The sequence below is a fragment of the Acanthaster planci genome, linkage group LG21, assembly GCF_054643075.1.
Source record: "Acanthaster planci isolate LZ-2023a linkage group LG21, COTS_SCS, whole genome shotgun sequence".
Lineage (NCBI taxonomy): Eukaryota > Metazoa > Echinodermata > Asteroidea > Valvatida > Acanthasteridae > Acanthaster > Acanthaster planci.
Genome location: NC_141797.1, coordinates 5720229 through 5738917, shown reverse-complemented (window position 1 = coordinate 5738917; position 18689 = coordinate 5720229). Strand labels below are relative to the sequence as shown.

The following is an 18689-nucleotide window of genomic DNA, read 5'->3' as shown; positions in this document are numbered from 1 at the left end:
TAGTCATGCACAAGCAGATAAAACCTCGTGTTTCTCTGTTTGTAAATCCTGTGAAGCTAACCCTTCAGTCAAGCAGATTTAAATATTTAATTAGTGGAAAGCCTGACCCTTTATCGAATCCATCAGACATTTCATGTAAAGGCTTTATTTTCTAATTTTGGTTGAAAACTTATGTTTCAGGAAAAATTTGACCTAACTTGTACTTCTCGACCTTCATTGTCGTGTGCAGTAAAATGCGAAATAATGTTGGAAGTTGATAAACTCAAGAATAAAAGCGTACTGCCTGTGGGGCCAGGATGTCCTGTATCTCTGTGATTTTTAAAAAAAATGACAGTTGTGCTTGAAATTCCAATCCAGTCTTTGTCGGTGTTGATTGAAAGCTTCTATTGGTATAGCTTCTTCTGAGCTCTTTACAATTTATTAAATATCGACCACGAATTATATGAAGTGTTTAAGATCGTTTATAATAAAGATGTATACCGCACATAGATGCTCTCGGTAAATTAATGGAATTGATGTACATCATGGGAGAAAAACATTGATTTGGAACTGAGTCTTGCGTGTGATATCACTGTTTTCAAAGCAACAGACTAAAACAAGTGATCGATTTGTAACATCAAAATCGTCCGTTTTCAATCCAGAACCCTGCGGTGAAGGCACCATTGACCTGTCATCCGGCCCTCACTCTCTAAAGTCAATCGGTTACCCTGGCTCCTACCCCCCTAACACGATGTGCTACTGGAACTTTCGGGCTGAGCCAAACCATGGCGTGCTGGTCGTGTTCCATGACTTCCAGACGGAGGAATTTCAGGACCTGCTATTCTTGGGCAACGAAACGAAGTGGCTGGCTAATGTTACTGGAAATCGACATCCTCAGAGAGCTGCTCTTAATCATTCCAACGTGTGGCTTTCTTTTGTTACAGATTTCATCTATGAATATAAAGGATTTGAAATAAGCGTTGAACAGGTAGTGTCAGGTGAGTGAAAAACATCAGGTTTATTTTTAGTGTAGGATGGATCTTGTGGGAATTGGTTAAAGCCCAATAAACGATGACGTAAATAGTTAGCTATGTGTGAGACAAGTCATGACATCATTTTGCTCAAACTGTTTTCACAAGAAGAGCTAAAGGAAGGGGTGGCTCTGTGTGTCAACGTAATTTGGTAGTTTGCTCTTAGTGTTTGTAGTATTAACATGCAAAACCCAACTAAAATAATAACACTTATCATAAATAAACATCAGAAATTTCATTTTGAGTTTGAAAAAATGATGAGTAGAGATGAAGCTCAAAAAATTATTGAAGCTTTATTTCAGCAAATAACCCATTACCCTACTTACCAATGTCCCAATTTTTAAATACTGCGTGAGCTTTTCTCTATCACATTGAAACTTTTCAATGGAGTGTCATTATAGTTCACAAAAAATGTGAAAGAAATGTGTCTTTTCAGCCAGATTGACTTCATAGTATTCAATTAAATTGATTTTCCGAATTCAAGTAGGAAGCCCTTTGAAATTGTAAAACCCAAACTACGTCTATCTCATAGCTGTATACCGATTGTAACCAACGTGCGGCCTGGATCTAGGTGCGAAGGACAGCCCATCTTATTTCTCTCCCCAAGTAATTTTCACGGAGACTTTTTAATGTAATAACTGTGCCTCACAGCGTCGTGCAACGAGGGCGAAGTGGCCTGCAACCACACTGATTTGCTGTTTTGCATTCTGGAGGAGCGAGTTTGTGACGCCAAAGGCGACTGTCCGCAGGCTACAGACGAACAGTATTGCGGTGGTATACATGAAATTCTCTTTTTATAGTTGGTCTTTCTTTGGTAAAGTAAGTGGGGCTATTAAAACTAATATATGGTATACTATGTATACATTAACTGAATAAATCCCAACTGTCTGATTGTTGGATTCTTGACAAAATGCCAGTAATTATTCAATATAATCGACGATGAAAACTCGATTATACTCCGTTGACTTGAAATGCACGAGCGGTATGCGGGGTCGGAGCTTTTCACATAAAGAATGTCCCACTTTTGCTTGCACGATCTAGGGGAATAATTTAGACATATGGACGGCTTTTCACAAAAGTACAAACAATTGTGGGCACATACAAACTCGAAACGTTGGTACCATCACGTCTCTGTCAGATGGGGAAATTCTGACCTCTAAGTATTGGTTATGCTTCTAATAGAGTTAAATAGGCTTTCAAACAATTATTGCAAATTGCAAGACACTTATGAACCTCTGTTGAAACATGGACTAAGTCGGAAAATGAAATCTTCAGGCCATATTTTTACCTCAGACAGAATTGGCAAATTTGTACGTAAAGTTTACAAAACACTTCTTCATGCATTGTATAAAACAAAGAGTTGTTGTCGTCAGTGTAAAGGGAAGGATTATGTCATTAGTTCAAAAGTTTCAAGGGATGATAAAAAATTACTAGTATTTTCTCGATCTTTGTAGACATTTGTGGTGAGACTCTGATTGACGTACCGCGCAGTCAACCCTATGAACTGACCTCCCCGCTCTACCATCTCCGGCAATACCCAGGCGACACCACCTGTCTTTGGCTTTTCCGGACAGCCGGCAGCAGGGACGACAAGATCAAACTGGACGTCCTCGACTTCCATCTTGAGCAGAACTTCGACTTCCTGCGCATCGGGGTGGGCAACGACAGTAGCCGGGGACTGGCGGCAAGTCTAACCGGCCAGACCAAGATTGTTGGGATCAGTTTCGAGAGTGACGAGGTGTGGCTCCGGATGGACACAGATCAGTTGGTATCGGCCGAAGGGTTCCGCATAGCATTGACGGCGATCGGTACGCCTTCCTCAAACCTCAGTTTATCTCTGCTTTATCTCCGTGGGGTTCCTTTTTTGGGTTAAATTTGAAGATTCCGAATCAATGTAAGATTGAGATGTTCTGCAACGTGCGGAGTATATGACCCAAAATTGTAGCTCACGCAAGGTTGGCCGGGGGACTCCGCTCCGGCAACTGGTGGTAACAAGATGGAACTTTTTTCGAATCACATCACCTTTGTGTGCTTCTCTCCATCCATGAATAACTGGTTGTCTTTTAGCTAAGTGGGAGTATATAGATACAGTGTGGTTTGAGATGAAGTATTTGGGAGTCGTTGGTCCCGAGGTATAGATCATCCAGACTGCCTTCCGATACAATGCTGTATTTGTTTTACTACATCTCATGAAATTATTCATAAGCAAATTGACAAAATGACAAATTCAAGGCCGGCACACAATCTGTTTCGAGCTGCAGAGTTCTGCGTGTCTGGCAAGAATTATAATGTGTTCACATATCTTCAAATGCGCTGTACAATGAGGACACTAAACGTGGTCGAGGGAATGACGCACAAGGGCGCCTCGGACAGCGGCCAAACGACCCACATCCACCTACACCTATTGAGAGGATTGTCTCATCTCAATAGATGTAGGTGGACGAAGCAGTTACAGTTTTAGAGGTGGGGAACATCCCGAAGACGAAATTTCTGGGTAAATCTACGGAATCAGGTAGGGACTGTAATCCAATCAACAGGTGGAACGAGTTATCATGGTTATCATGGTGTTACCACAATAGGCGTCCGAATTGATTCATCGAGCTGATGTATACTCCCGAGGAAGCTGAAACAGTACCAAGAATGCTGTGAACCCGATTACCAGTGATATAGCTACAATAATAATTATATTAGCACCATTGAATGGCAGGTAATGTTAGTTATTGTAGTGCGTCATTGGCCGATTTTTCCTCGTGCCCAGGACGTTGAATTATTACATGCTGAGCTTACATCATCCCGGTCAGTCTCCTAGCTCGCTGGCGTGTAGTATTTTTTTCTTGTAGCACCAAAAAATTCCCTTTAGAAGCCGCCTCGTTGACATGCAGCCTGCGGCATGACGAAACCAGTCTCTAGCAGTTCTTGTCAGACACGCGGAACTCGGCATGTATGTTGGCCTTGGATTTGTTATTTTGTCACTTTAACGGTGACTTATTTTGTGAGACGTACGGTAAAACAAATATACAGCCTTTAGGTCAGCTAGACAATGCCTATCTCTTCTTCGCGTAGGGAGGTTGACAGGCTGACCTACCCCTCACTCAGAACCAGTACTTCACACTACATGCACTTCCCCTAAAACCATGATGTATTTATATAATACAGTGCGCCTTATAGTTTAGTTGTTGAGAGAACTAAAACGTGTCATGTAAAGCAAAAGATAGATGTGTCTATTTTAGTAAAAACTAGAAAGGCCTCTTAATGATCATAGAGCCACAACAAAACTGAACGGAGGCATTTGTCATCAATTATGGATATCTTTTCTTTTTTTACTTCGGGTTTCTGATTTATGTGTTCATTTAATGCGGGTAATTTTTCATTTATTTACATATTTATTTTCATCTTTTGGGGGGACACTGATGGTGACCACAGACAAGCGCAATTTTTCACAATGCGTGGAGAGATGTGTGCTACCGGACTTGGACAACACCGTGATCTGCCTCCAACGCGATGCGTTTTGTAACGGCTTTGCTGACTGCCCTGATGGCGGAGACGAACAAGGATGTGGTATGAAGATTTTATTGCCGTCTACTTTCACAAAGTCTAGGAATGGGTAAAAACAGTGCAGCACTATAATGTTCGCGATATTTAACAGGCTCCAACCATGTCTCCTTTCAAAGTGAATGTCACCTGGCCCTTGTGGCTGAAATGTTATTTTTTCCCGTTGTAAATACTCACACATATTGGCATTAAGTTAATCATCAAAGAGGGCATGTGGGTCACTCTTCACTGTATTTTCCCTCTAGTAAACGTCAGCTGTAGCTCGGATCAGTACTTGTGTGCGGGCAAACGGCAGTGTGTACTCCAGGAGTCGATCTGTGACGGGAAGTTCGACTGCGAGTTCCAAGACGATGAGGAAGAGTGTGGTAGGTTCCTTCGTAATGCTCCAAACATGCACTGCCCGTTGACATTTACTCTCATGACCAGTTTCATGCTTAACAATTAAGGTTTAATTGTCCAGATTAAGACGCGCTCGAATGTGGTGACCATGGTGATGAATCTTATAATTACTGCACTGGCTACCACCCATGCTGATAAAAATTATGGTCACTGCTCTGTGACAGTCGCTCAGTAAAGCATAGCGCAATATTTTTTCATCATTACAGGGGGCCATCGGTAAAGTGGAACGAAACGTTGCTGGATTTGCCTTTAAACCTTTCTTTTGCTACGTCACAGGTGTAAACTGTTCCAACCAGTAGCTGGCGAGTTATTGCTGGCACAAATACAAACAAAAAAGTTGATAAAGTGTTTAAAAGTTGGAAATTTAGCTGGCTCCACTGTATACAGAATGAAAAATGTTCTCATTTTAACACGTGAAATAAACCGCGCATTAATTTTGATGTGAAGCCCTTACTAATCTGAAACGATCTGCAAACTTCGGCTGCCCATACAAAATTATGTCCAATTTTGGAACATCGGTGACAAACTCATATAATTTTGTTTCTCCCATATAAGAAACCTAATGTAGCCACCTGGCAGTTGAATGGCTAATCCGCATCTCATTTAATTCGTCCAGAAATTCGAGGTTGTCCGGACGGCTGTGAGTGTGCCCTGGTCGATGCAAAGCTGGAGGTCATATGCGAACGGGGCTGGAACTCGACCACTCTAAGTCAACTCACTGCAATCACGGCTGTGTTGTAAGTGTCGTATCTGCGATTAGTCTCAACGTGGTTTCGTGTGGAAATCGAACGTGCTAATTTTATAATAGCTTGCCATTTGTTTGGCTTTTCTCCAGTTGCTACAGCCTTTTTAAACTTCCAGCGTTTAGAATATTTAAAGACAATCTTGCGTATATTTTTCACATACTTCCTATTCTACAATAATTAATCTTGCATTATGAGGCGGCCAGCTGAAATCAGTGACATAGTCGACGGTCACAGTTATCAATAGATGGTTCATATTGTTGGCCAAAGTTCACTGCACTTTGATATGCAATTCCCTCCTTGATTTTGCCCTACGCATTTATGGGCCATTGGAGAAACTCAATAATTCTCTGTAACTTGCTTGTGAGGTATCAAAATGTATATTAAGAACAAAACCTTCAATCGCACATTTAGAAATCACGCCAGTAAAGTTGTGACTTTTGACTTCTATTTTTAAACACTTCAGAGAGCTCACTGGAGGAAACAAGACGACCCTCGATGAAGGCATGTTTAAGAGATTTGGCATGCTTCGAACTCTGTAAGAAGAGACCATTTTTCGTCACTTTTCTTCATTTGAAAGACTATTATTGGTCGAAATGGAGTCGGCTTCCGAGGGAAATTTGTGTTGGGGGAAAATTTACATTTTTTTACGAATCTGAAGTGCTAACACTTTAGAAGCTTTACCTTGAACAAACTTCTGATTGGTCTAATTTTCCCCAGATCTTTAAGGAAGAACGACATATCGGAAATCAAGTTACGTGCTTTTGCCGGACTCAGAAACCTTACTATATTGTAAGTAAGACTGCATATAATGATGACTCAAATGATATCGTATAGTTTATTCCTTATTATTTAAAAGAAAAGTAATAAACAAGGACAATACATTCATATTGTTTATTTCAGTTTTACGATAATTGAATGTATGGGAGTGAATGTCTCAACCAATAAGTTTCATTCGAATTCATTTTTAAGGCATAACAAGAAAAGAAATTCATTGATTTAAAACTTCCACCGAAATAAAAAAGGGCTAATATTTTTCACAATCAGAGATATTTCCGAAAACAGCATTAGGCAAATCAATGGCGGTATCTTCAGCGATCTGAGACTACTCCAAGTTCTGTAAGTATATTTTGCGCTCTTTTCTTCGCGTGTTCAGCTGTGACATATACAAAACTAAAAAGGATTCACACCAGAGACACACCCTCACAGTAAAGGCATACATGTTACACCCTGACAAATTTGCCAGCGCGATTGGCTCCTTGGAAACAAGGGTCTTTGTATCAACATAATGCTGAAACTGTGAGGGTGCGCAGAAAACATTTTAATGTTTCCACGCGTGCATTGTACCATTAAACGAAAATGCTATATTCAGAGAGCGCATGTTCAAAATGTAGCACATCATACCGGTTCTTCAAGAACATTGACTCGCTTATGCGAACTTGGCCTTAATATCAGGGAGAGTAAACGCCAACTCGGGCTCACTGAATATGCTCGAACTGGCATGACGTCAGGTGCTTTGTTCTCAAATAACCGCAACACGAACCGCCCATTTATTTCGTCAAACATGCACGGAGGGATACAGTTTTATGTGGTCATTCTGATTCTAGTTACAAAACCGCTAATAAGATCATTGAAGCCTGTATTTGGCGAGTTGGTGTATCATTCTCTTTTTTCATCCATTTTCTTTCTCAATTTTTCCCAGGGGAATGCGGCATGTTCCCGTTCATCTAATCAAAGCACAAGCGTTTGAAGGGCTAAAAAATCTCCACACATTGTAAGTCCTAAACATGAAGGTTTCCAATCCCCCTTTTGTCAAGTTCCAAAGACAAAAATTAACATTTTCTCTTTTCTGTTTGTATAACTGAAAACGCAAAAGAGAGGATGGGGCTCCTTAGACTTAAGACAAAACCGTCATTAACTGGCAGGGGGAAAGTATTATGGTCACCCTTTTTGTCGAAAGTGCCCAGCGTTAAAGCTGTTAAGATTTGCGTGGTATACGGGTATTTCAATTCATATACATTGATCTACAAACAGAATACTTATGTTGGGTGATGGTTCAGTGGACGTCGACGATTTAAACCAGAAGTACTCGTCAGATTGGAAGATCGAAGACGGTGCTCTAACTGATCTCGCCTCACTTCAGAAAGTGTAAGCACACCTATCTTCACCCTATATCCTTTTCTTCCCTTCCCCAAACTGGTATTGCCACCAGGGGTCACTAAACACCCCTGAAAAATAAATAGGTCTCGCACAAATGACATCATTTCATCATCAGTATTAATCACTTCGGACGTGAAGATCCCATGGCGCACATCTGAGCGTGGCGTGGCGTGGCGTTGAATGCAAAGGAAATAAATGAGGGCTGCATCGAATCCGTTGTCTGGAGCATGACCGAGGTCTTCACGCCACTGGAGATACTTGGAGACGAGCAGACACTATACCTATAGCCGTAGCTCAGGAAGCCCGTTTCGGACACGGCCAACGGAATATTTATGAGTGCAATGGTGTGAACAGTTTCATGAGGTGACCTCTCCCATGGAATAGAATATTTCGTCTGTTACCTCACGAAATTATTCTTTCCAGTGCACGAATACCTGCACAAACACTCTCCTGTTTGGAAAAAAAACTTCACGGTCCTCACGTATTGTGCCCCCTAATTTGCAAACCAGATTCGTGTCTGAAGCACTTTAGCAAATGGAAATGAAGTAAAATCTGCTTTTCTGGAGGTAGAAAAGTAGAACAATACATTTTCACAAAACATTCAGTCTGATTTTGATATCACAGAAAAGTAGGAAAGTCGAAACATGAATGTTACAAAATGTAAAATCTGCTTCAATTTCTTCTATTCTAACAACAGAAAATCAGATGACAACTTTTCGTCCTCAGTAGACGAACCTCAGGCTATGTTAAGACAAATTCAGCAGCACTGCTGGGGGATTAAGGACATATTCAAGTTTTAATTACCTTCATTTGGTAGTGCTTCAGCACGAACCTAGGACGAGTTGAGAGTTAAGACGCGTTACCCTTCCTAAGAGACACTCTTGATTAACATTTGGCGAAATTGGCCCGAGGTCAGCGCTAACAGGTGAACTTTCACACGGGTACCTGTGAGCTAGTTTATCCGAGCATGCACTTTACGAGGCGAGGAGCCGTCGCATGGGTGTGGTACACAAGCGTACGCGCGCGCGAAAATATCGCTCTTCCTACTAGAGCGTGGTATTATACAAATACTGCATGGTTTGAGGGGAATTAGAGAGAATTACTGGTCCCAAGGTGTGGGTCAGCTTAACTGTTCGCGTTGGGAGGTAGTCAAACTGACCTACACCGAGGGACTAGTAATTCCCACTATTTTTCCGAAATAAACCATGCTGTATTTGTTTTACTACACTTCATAAATATTCAAACAGAAATCTCACGTTACTTGTATTCACAGACGCCACTGTTGTTTCTCAGCTGATAAAATTCCATGTCATGATAGTGGACTGCAGATGTTCAATAGTCTGGTGCTGACATACGTTTTGGGTCTTTACTGTAATAGTTATTAGAATACAACTCCAGACTGGTTCCGTAAAGATATTACACGACACAGACTAGATATTTGTGCGGCAGGTTCCAGAGGGATTTTTGATGGTACTAGAAAAACTACCGCACGGCAGTGAGGTGGATACTCACCGCTTTGACGTCACCTAGTCGCGTATCATTTCTACTTCCCTGACGCGAGGTGGAATTTGACAACCTTCTTAGTGAGGGAGGCATCCTTTGTCCACAATATATTTCAATTCAGCATCGCTCAGCTAAGCTGCATACCGTTGCTAGGTTCGCGCCACCACGAGTGCACATTACACCAGTTCCTATAGGTCCGCGGTCTGCCTTTGGGGATTTACATTGGACCGTCCTATCACGTTCGATAATTCTTGGAAGATTAATTCCTTACTCAAACCACAAATAATTTTTAGGAAAAGTCACCTGGAGATGCGTAAAAAATGAATGTCGGTAAAAACAATTTCACGTCCGGCGATATCGTACCTAGGTCTCCTTGTTCGCGCACGTTTGTTTTCACTCCACTTGCTTTTGTCAAAACGAGGTTGTACAATGTTTCACAGATGTACCTACTTGCAGTTGATGGGTTACAGATTCCGTTGAGCTGACATCACGCAATTGTTGTCAGGAAAGATTAAATATAATATAAGACTTTTTCGTTGAAGTAGAATATTGCTTTAAGTTAATTTCTTATAAATTATAAGGCTGTATAAAAAAATTTGATCGTTTTTTTCGGCTTTTACCGACGGACTACCATACAATTTCAAACTGTAAATGTTCATCTGCCTACGAGACTGCCTCATTGCACTGTTTTTCATGTATTGTAGATTTTCGGAAGTGATGGATCAATTTTTGACAGGATATTTCTCTTTTAGGTGAGGGGATTGTTCAGTTTCTACAAATTGATACACACGCAGACGTTTTCCACAGCCCCTTTTCCGAGTAGGATTTTTAAAGAAGTAACTGAACGAAAAAAAATTACAAATTCTAAAATCTTTGCGAGTTATTTTTCCTATCTAAGGGTTCCGAATGCGCGCCATCAGGGGTCAACTTTCATGTTTGTTTCACTCGAATCCAGATCGTGATCAGTAATCCGCCGTTGTTTCACTGACACAGAACCCGCGCAAATCGATAGCACAAACCAACGATTGGATCTCTGATCGAGATCCGTTTGAAACAAACAGGCCCTTAGATCTTGTTTTTATTTGGTAACCGTGTTCTAGTTCATCATCGCATGTGTAGGTACTCTGCGTGAAAACACCCACGGGCGCTTCGCAACCAACCAGCGGACGATTGTGCCTGATCCAATGAAAATTCCAAATAGACTGTCCAAATAGCCATGTTTTAGCTCTGACAAGCGGCGTGGCAATAAGTAGTATGATATGGTTGTGCAACTGAACCCAGTGGTGAACCCAGGACTTAATTGTCGCGGGCTGGGGGGAAGGCTCGGACTTGAATTTACCATCCACATAACTTGCGATTCCCCCCACCCTGGCTTTGCCGCAAGGGGCTTCCAGCTATATCAGATCTGGTTGAAGACGTACAAAGCTGGGGGCCTACCCCGCCCCCCTGTTGCCCCACTGACCGTATCCCTGCTCAACATCTAAGCGTTCCTCGTGCATTTTTGCTCATAAATTACCCACTGAGGGCCCCTTGATGGAATTAAGAAAATGAACCAAAACAATTCCCAACTTATGTTACCCATTTTGCGTCACTGACTAAGAATGAGATCCTAAGAATTCAGCATTTCACTTTGTGAACAGGTATGTTGACGACCACCGCCTCTGCTGCGACTTCAGGTCCGTACTGCCAAGTGACGACCAGTGCATCAACATTCAGCTCCAGTCACCGCTATTCAACTGCGGCCGGCTGATGCCAAACCCCGTGCTTCAGGTTTTCATGTGGATCCTAGGCTGCAGTGCCCTCTTTGGAAACATGTTGGTCATTGTCTGGCGGATGCGAGAGGACAGTGGTAAGGGCAGCAAATATGTGCACTCGTTTCTGGTGTTGAACCTGGCCATGTCTGATTTCCTGATGGGAGTGTACATGGTGATCATTGCTACTGTCGACGCCATCGAGAAAGAAAAGTACTACCTGACAGCCACGCAGTGGAGGAACAGCGCCCTTTGTAAGGCAGCAGGGGTCATCTCTGTCCTTTCCTCAGAAGCATCGGTTTTCTTCATCACTTTGATCAGTGTAGATCGCTACCTGTGCATCGTGCATCCGTTTAGCCGAGTCCGGCTTCAGGAGACGTCTGTCTGGGTGTCAGTAGCCTCCATTTGGCTCGCGTCCCTGGTAGCAGGCCTGGTTCCAACCATCTTGGCAACCGGTGATTCGGATATCTACGGGCTATCAGATGTCTGCATTGGGCTGCCGTTGCTCACTCGCCCCGTCGATTACACTTTCACTAAGGATGATGTTGGAGGATCGTTGGGTAATGATACCTACCTCATCCCAAAACCCGTTGGTAGTAGACCTACTTGGGCCTATTCAATCGTACTATTTCTTGGTGTTAATTTCATGTGTTTCGTGGCGATCACTGTCTCCTACATTGCCATCTTTGCCAAGGTCAAAAGGTCAGTCCGACGAGTCAAGCTGCGCTCACACAAGGCGGAAGAGATCAAAATGGCGTCCAAGATGGCAGTCATTGTAGGTTCAGACTGTCTCTGCTGGATGCCAGTCATCGTTCTTGGGATCCTGTCCCAGACCAGCGTTATTCAAATCAAGCCTGAGGCCTACGCTTGGCTGGTGGTGTTCGTTCTGCCCATCAACTCCTCACTGAACCCCTACCTGTACACCATCGTCACGGCCGTCAGCCAAAGGCGACAGGCCCACCTGGCCTCCGCGAAGAGCACGTCACAGAAGCCGAGAGTATACAGTATTCCTGAAATGTCGACAGGAAGGAAGGAAGATTCGACAAGCTGGACAACAGTCACGCCGACGGGCTCAGTCAATTTGGGATATTCATCACTCGATGTGGAAAAATAGCAGTCTGTATAGAATTAATCGCATCATAGTTGCGGGAGAACATCGACAGAATCAAGTAATGCTCTTTTAAATATCGTTTAATATTTATTGATGGATATGTTTGTCATGCTAAATAGAGTTAAAATATAAGATGTACAGTAAACAGCCTTTCAAGTCGACATTTACAGAACTATTTCAATACACGCCAACATAACGAGGAAAAAGTAAGAGAAAGTTATGGAAAATACCTATTCACGAATTTTAACCTCTATAGTTTCTATTCAAATGATTTTGGAAATTTGTTACCGCGTGTAAAAAGCGTAAAGAATACAGAATTTATAATCTTCTACCATTAGTTTTGTCTGTAGGTTGTTCAATGGGAAATCAATTTGAATTTCTATATTTTGAAATTCGGTCATGCGGCATATGGGTATATGTACTTAAATACAAATAAACAAATTAGGTTAAATTCAATAACTCATTAACTATAGAAGGTCGTTAAATGTCCGTTCATACATACATCAACGTATGAGTTTTTTGGTGTGCTAGAACAGTTTTTTAATATTAAAACAAATCTACAAGCGAAAATTCGGTATTTCTCAATGCATCTTTCTTTGAGATACTTATCTTGGTAACCGAAACTGCATCCTCGTAACCAATAGAAACCTGTTAAATATGCGACAAAATGCTCCCAAAATTTCAATCATTGGGCATTCCTCATTTGGCTGCATTTGAAATTAATTGGTCAATAGTGCTTTTGGTATGTAAATTTATGTTCATGAATATGACATTGTATAGTATTGTACTTTGTTGCTCAGTTGAAAATAAAGCCAAGTAGTGTTGCAGAGATGATTGCCGGTTTGTTGAGAGTATCTTGGATGTTGAATATTGAATAAATTACGTCACAGTGGCTTTTCTGCCAAGGTCGAGGCAGTGATGAAAAGCAAGCAACTCCCACACCCTCGCTCGTTCTCGTCGCTCTGAGCGGGAGCTGGAAGAACAACTATTTCAGGGCGTATGATTTTTTCGTAACACTCATTTGATCATAGGAGTTAATTCCAAGTCAGTACCTCAGCGCGTGCGTGACACGTGCGCATTAAAAGTGGGTGCTTGAATTTTGGCTACTACTAAGTGTCTTAACCATGTTCAAAATCGATGCGCACGCTGATCAGAGACCGACTATTTTATTTTATTTTATTTTTTTATTTATTTTTTTCCGTCAATGTCAAGCCTAATGAAGTTTGTAGGATAACCTGCTTTACACGGGCACCCGTCGGCAAGGTCGGTGGTAAAACAGTCGTTGTACAAGGCCTTGACGAGGATGGGCTAAGTACAGCTTGCATACTTTCGACACTTGCTAGCTTACGGTGGGACAAAGGTTCATGTCCTGGTTACCAATGGTGGGGCGCGTGCGATAACATTGTGGAAGTAGTGCCAACAGTGGACCTCGATATCGAGGGCAGTGCGATGGGACACATGTTTCTGTGATTCAGGTCTTGGCTCCTGACGGTAGTGCACCAGTAGAGGGGTTTATCGCTGAAGCAAGCAAAACACCGAATTACCGTCTCAGTGACGGGTCGCAATACACGTTGCCATCCGATCTGGACGTAGATTTGCCAGCGCTTAGCAAGTATAAGAAAGATAAGGTCATTATGCTCATAAAGGAACGTGACGCGGCCTTTTCGCGGGTATCGTTTGATTTGGGACACTGTGATAAGGTAGCACACAAAATACTCTTCAAAAGTGAGATCCCCATCATTCAGCCATGTAGAAGGATTCCACCCCAGCTATGGTGTAAGGTACGTCAGAGAACTGATTCAGAAGTATCTTGACCAGGGAATTGTGCGTACAAGCACTAGTCCGTATGCTAGCCCAGTCGTCTTGGTACGCAAGAAAGACAGCAGCCAGCGCATGTCCGTAGATTGTAAAAAGCTCAACGTGCATACGGTTTGGGATTCCTTTCCATTTCCAAGGATTATGGAATCACTGGAGGCGCAATATTTCTCTTCCTTGGATTTAGCGCACGGCTACCATCGGGTGAAAGTGGATCTAGGCTCAATGGAGAAAACGGCCTTCAGGGTCCCCTTTGGGCTTGATGATGCCATTTGGCTTAGCAAATGCACCTAGCACATTCCAGAGAACGATGGGACAATGTCTGGGGGATTTGAATTTGACTGAGGTATTTGTTTACCTAGACGATATCCTAATCTTTGCGCCAACGTTTGATGAACACTTGTTCAGATTAGACTGGGTTCTTTAACGGCTATCTGGTTACGAGCTAAAGATTAAGAGCAAAAAGTGCCAACTCTGCCAGACTCGGGTTCATTATCTTGGGCATGTGGTCAGCGCTAAAGGGGTGACTGTTGATGATGAAAAGGTGCAGTTATGGGATGGCCTGAACGTAAGACGGCTGAGCAGTTGCGTTCATTTCTCTGGCTCGCCAGCTATTATGAGCGGTTCGTGCCGGGTTTCGCGAAATTGCAGCACCTCTACATGTCATTCTACCACCCCTCAATCATGGTACAGCTAGGAATACGAAGCAGGCGCACCCATTTACCTGGGATTCGGAGGCACAAAAAGCCTGAAGCAGATTCTCACGCAAGCACCCGTCCTGGCATATCCAGATTTCAAGAAACCATTGGAAACAGACGGGTCGCTAAAGAGGCTTGTGGCGTGTTTATCACAGGTTGGGGAAGATGGTGGCCGACACCCCATAGCTTATGCGAGCCGGGGTTTGTGAGGCACGGAAGTAAATTGCAAAGATTACATGCAGCTCCTATAAGCTGGAGCTACTGGCACTACAGTGGGCTATAGTGGACAAATTCCCCGACTATCTGCTCGATGTGCCGTTCACCGGTCTCACGGACAATAACCCAATGACTCACTTACAAACTGCGAAGCTTGGGGCCTCAGAGATGCTATGGGTGGCGGAGTTGTCCACGTTCAGCTTTGACATTCAGTTCAGATCTGGACAGAGTAATCGGTGTGCCAATGCACTGAGCCGCTATCCTGGGCATTCACATTCTGAGGTGGAGGGGCTGCTGCAGGAAAATATACCGACAAGCGCTATCCCTCTACGTGTAACATCTCACACAGTAGGGACCGATTCACTTGATGAGAAACCATCGTCGGGTGGAGGGCCTCCAGGGGTGTTTCCTTCTTGGTCTACAGAACAAATTGCATCCCTGCAGCGCAAGGATCCCGAATCGGGTGTTGTTTGACAGTACTTGGAAAACAAACAAGTCCCCAGGGAGACAGGTCTCAAACACTCTTGGGAGGTTAAACTATGATTATGGCAATGGCCTCGAATTGCCTTGCGCGAAGGTGTTCTCCACTGGAGGGTCCCTGACCCGTTGCACGGTGATATCTTTCGGATACTTTTGCCGAGGAGCCTACAAGATCGAGCTCTTGAAGGCAGCCATGATAAGTGGGCCATCGGTAGCACAGAGATGCTCACTATTGCAGAGATGTGTATACTGGCCGCAGATAGCAGCTGCTGTGCGTTGGCATATCAAGCATTGCAAGAAATGTGCGCTGGCCAAGGAGGCGAAGCCAAAACCCAGGGTACGTATGAGGCACCTTATGGCCTTTTGACCCCTTGAACTGATGGTGATTGACTTTGTCAAAGTTGATTGGGGATGTGATGGATTCGAGGACGTTCTGATAATAACCGATGTCTACGCAAAATACTCACAAGCCGTACCATGAAGACACCAACTAGGTGTGACGGTTGCGTAAAAACCTCGAGATCACTGGTTCACGAAATATGGCATCCCAAACAGGTTACACATCAACCAGGGGCGGAATTTCGAGGGGGTGGTCACCTGAGAGCTGTGCGCGTTAAACGGCATCAAGAAAACACATACTACCCCTATATCATCCTGAGGGGAATGCCCAGGCTGAGAGATTCAACCGCACCCTCTTTGGTCTAATCAAATCTATGGATGAGTTAGACTGACGTTCGTGGGCAGATCTGTTGGCGCATCAAGTGTACGTATGTATACCGTCACGCCCCGTGCGATCACAAGGGTATGCCCTTTTACACTCATGTTCGGTTGAACGGACTGTGACTGGGACCAGGATTTTGTTAGAACTCAGGCAGATTTACTTGGTCGAGCTGGTAAACTGGTGCCAGAGAAAACCGAACAAATGGCAAGGCGCAACAAGGCTAACCATGATGCCAAGATTAGAACCTTCAAGCCAATTAAATTATGTGCTCAGGTGTTGTTGAAGAGCTGCGCATTCGAAGGACAACACAAGATTTAAAAAAAGGCCTACTACAATGAAACACATATCGTGACTAGGGTAAACTCAGAGGGGGTGTCTATTGCATGCAACCTCCAGGGGGGGGGTTAACGATCGTACAGTCAATAGAAAGCTTATCAGGCTCCACCCACCGGAGGATTTAGACAGGGGAAGTAGCGAAAAATCAAGTTCCGATGAGGAGCTCATTCAGGGAACTTGTGGGGGGGGCACCCAAGCAGTATGAGAGGGGGCCCCGGCCCATAGGCGGTCCAACCGGGTACCCGGGGCGTACACTCAAACCCTCCTCACCTGCCAAGGTCTGTTTTAAAGTAACCAAGTAAAAGCAGTTGCCTGTGAGCGTCATATGTAAATTTTTATGTGTATTGCTGTTTAGTTACAGGGTTTGGCCTTGTGAGAGTTGCGCATCCAGCCGTGACAAGTCGTCAGGAACTGCTTGGGAAGGTCTAAGGTAATCCAGTTCCCAGAAAGCGAACCTGGCGTCTAGACCACGTGTTGTACATAGCAAAGAGTTGTTAGAGTTCCAAGCCTACTCAAATGGCGCCCATGCGATTACAACGTTTAACGGCGCTATACGATCTTGGGTGCCAACATCAACGTGTACGTGTGTATACGGTAATGTGTGTGGATTTCTGAACTGAACTCATAGTAATAAGAGGACACGAGGGCGCGAAGCAAGTAACGGCGCGCCACAGATTATAAACCCATACACGGGCAGCTCCTATTCAAAACAACAGTGGGGTGCCGTAGTCGAGGCGGTACCCGACTAAATCCAAAAGCGTGGGGAAAATTCACTCCTCGATATAGGGAATTTACACACAGTAAAAGAATTTCAGCCATAAAATTCTATGAAGCCATTGTTCGATTGTGAAAAAAAATCCCTTTCTAATTAATCTGGACCACGCTGATTCGAAACAATGCGGTTAAGGTTGCAGCATTTGAAAAGGAGAGACATAGGAGTGCCAAAGAGTAAAACAGGGGAGATATTTTGAGAGCACATGAAAACAAATACACACAATCTAAGTGCGTCACGCACGCTGCCATTCGTTGTTTTGCCCAATGCTTGCCCACGCTTTTTAAAATCACGGTTATACGCGCAAGACTGGTGGTCTATTCGTCACAGAAATCCCGGCTTGATTCAAGTCTACAAACGAAAGGGTAAAAGGAAGAATGCAAGGGGATTAAACCAGGAAGTGAGTGTTGTCATCCGCGGTGATATCATTTAAACATATATTATTCTCAAACAGTGATATCAGCACGAACCAAACGTACGTATAGGGAAGGAGGAAATACAGAGACAAAAACACGATTCAGTACAAAATATTAAAGCGGAATCTGGACGTTGAGTTGGCAGGGAGTATTTTTATAACATATTATTTCCGCCCTTAAAATCGAGTCATTTGCAAGTGCACTTGCCAAACTGCCAAACGAGGAAACGATTTATGGAAATGATCGTGTTGTAAGCCTATATATTTAAAAGTCGCCGATGAGGCGTAGGTTTGAGAAAGGTCGCCTTTGTCGAGCGTTATAGCCACAAAATAAACCAAGCCTGCGTGAGGAATTCCATAAACGAACGTGTATAATACTGTCCACGAACCTTGCAACCGCGCCCACTCACCAACTATGATGGCAAAACAAGGATTTATTAGGCCTCTACCTCAGGCATTAGTGCTTTTGCAATACTTGCTGGCAGCAGGCGTGGTTTGCATGATTGGAGTCAGAAAAGGCGTTGGTGCCTTGACGCTGACAAGAGGTGGACCAGCAACACCGGACGAATTTTACAACGTTTTCATGGGCGGCACCCTAAACTTGACTTGCTACGTTTCGAATCACCTATGGGAACCGGTGAGGTGGGCCAAATACCACAATTCTGAGTTAAGCTGGTTGACAGCAAATTCAACTGTACTTCAAGATTATGCTAGACTCAGTATTTCAGTTTTCCGGTATAACAACAGTTACCGTGCTTACTCTATTCAAATTATGAACATTACAAGGTTCGATCTTGGATTTTACAAGTGTTGTGCGTGGTGGTGGCGGATTTGGTGGTACGACGTGTGTGGCTATGCGCACGTACATGTAGATGAACAGACAGAAAGCTTCCCGCGAGAAAATCCAACGTGCTCCAAGACGCTCGAGTCACCCACGAATATTACCGTCTGGTGTGAGACGGTGCAAGACGTTCCCGGAGTCAACATATCCTGGACGATTAAAGAAA

General features: G+C 43.5%; 1 protein-coding gene across 3 annotated transcripts in view; it reads left to right on the top strand.

Annotated features, from left to right (window-relative positions):
* Positions 1 to 13064, top strand: part of LOC110990004 (uncharacterized) — a 30445-nt gene extending 17381 nt beyond the window's left edge. For all 3 annotated transcript variants that reach the window (XM_087131437.1, XM_087131435.1, XM_087131436.1), the window contains exons 11-22: positions 642 to 977; positions 1662 to 1784; positions 2465 to 2818; positions 4434 to 4568; positions 4808 to 4927; positions 5578 to 5698; positions 6171 to 6242; positions 6425 to 6496; positions 6752 to 6823; positions 7407 to 7478; positions 7739 to 7852; positions 11008 to 13064. In XM_087131437.1, the coding sequence (XP_086987563.1) occupies positions 642 to 977; positions 1662 to 1784; positions 2465 to 2818; positions 4434 to 4568; positions 4808 to 4927; positions 5578 to 5698; positions 6171 to 6242; positions 6425 to 6496; positions 6752 to 6823; positions 7407 to 7478; positions 7739 to 7852; positions 11008 to 12232 (2816 nt within the window). In that variant the 3' untranslated portion in view covers positions 12233 to 13064. The remainder of the gene's footprint in view (positions 1 to 641; positions 978 to 1661; positions 1785 to 2464; positions 2819 to 4433; positions 4569 to 4807; positions 4928 to 5577; positions 5699 to 6170; positions 6243 to 6424; positions 6497 to 6751; positions 6824 to 7406; positions 7479 to 7738; positions 7853 to 11007) is intronic.
* Positions 13065 to 18689: the final 5625 nt, after the last annotated feature.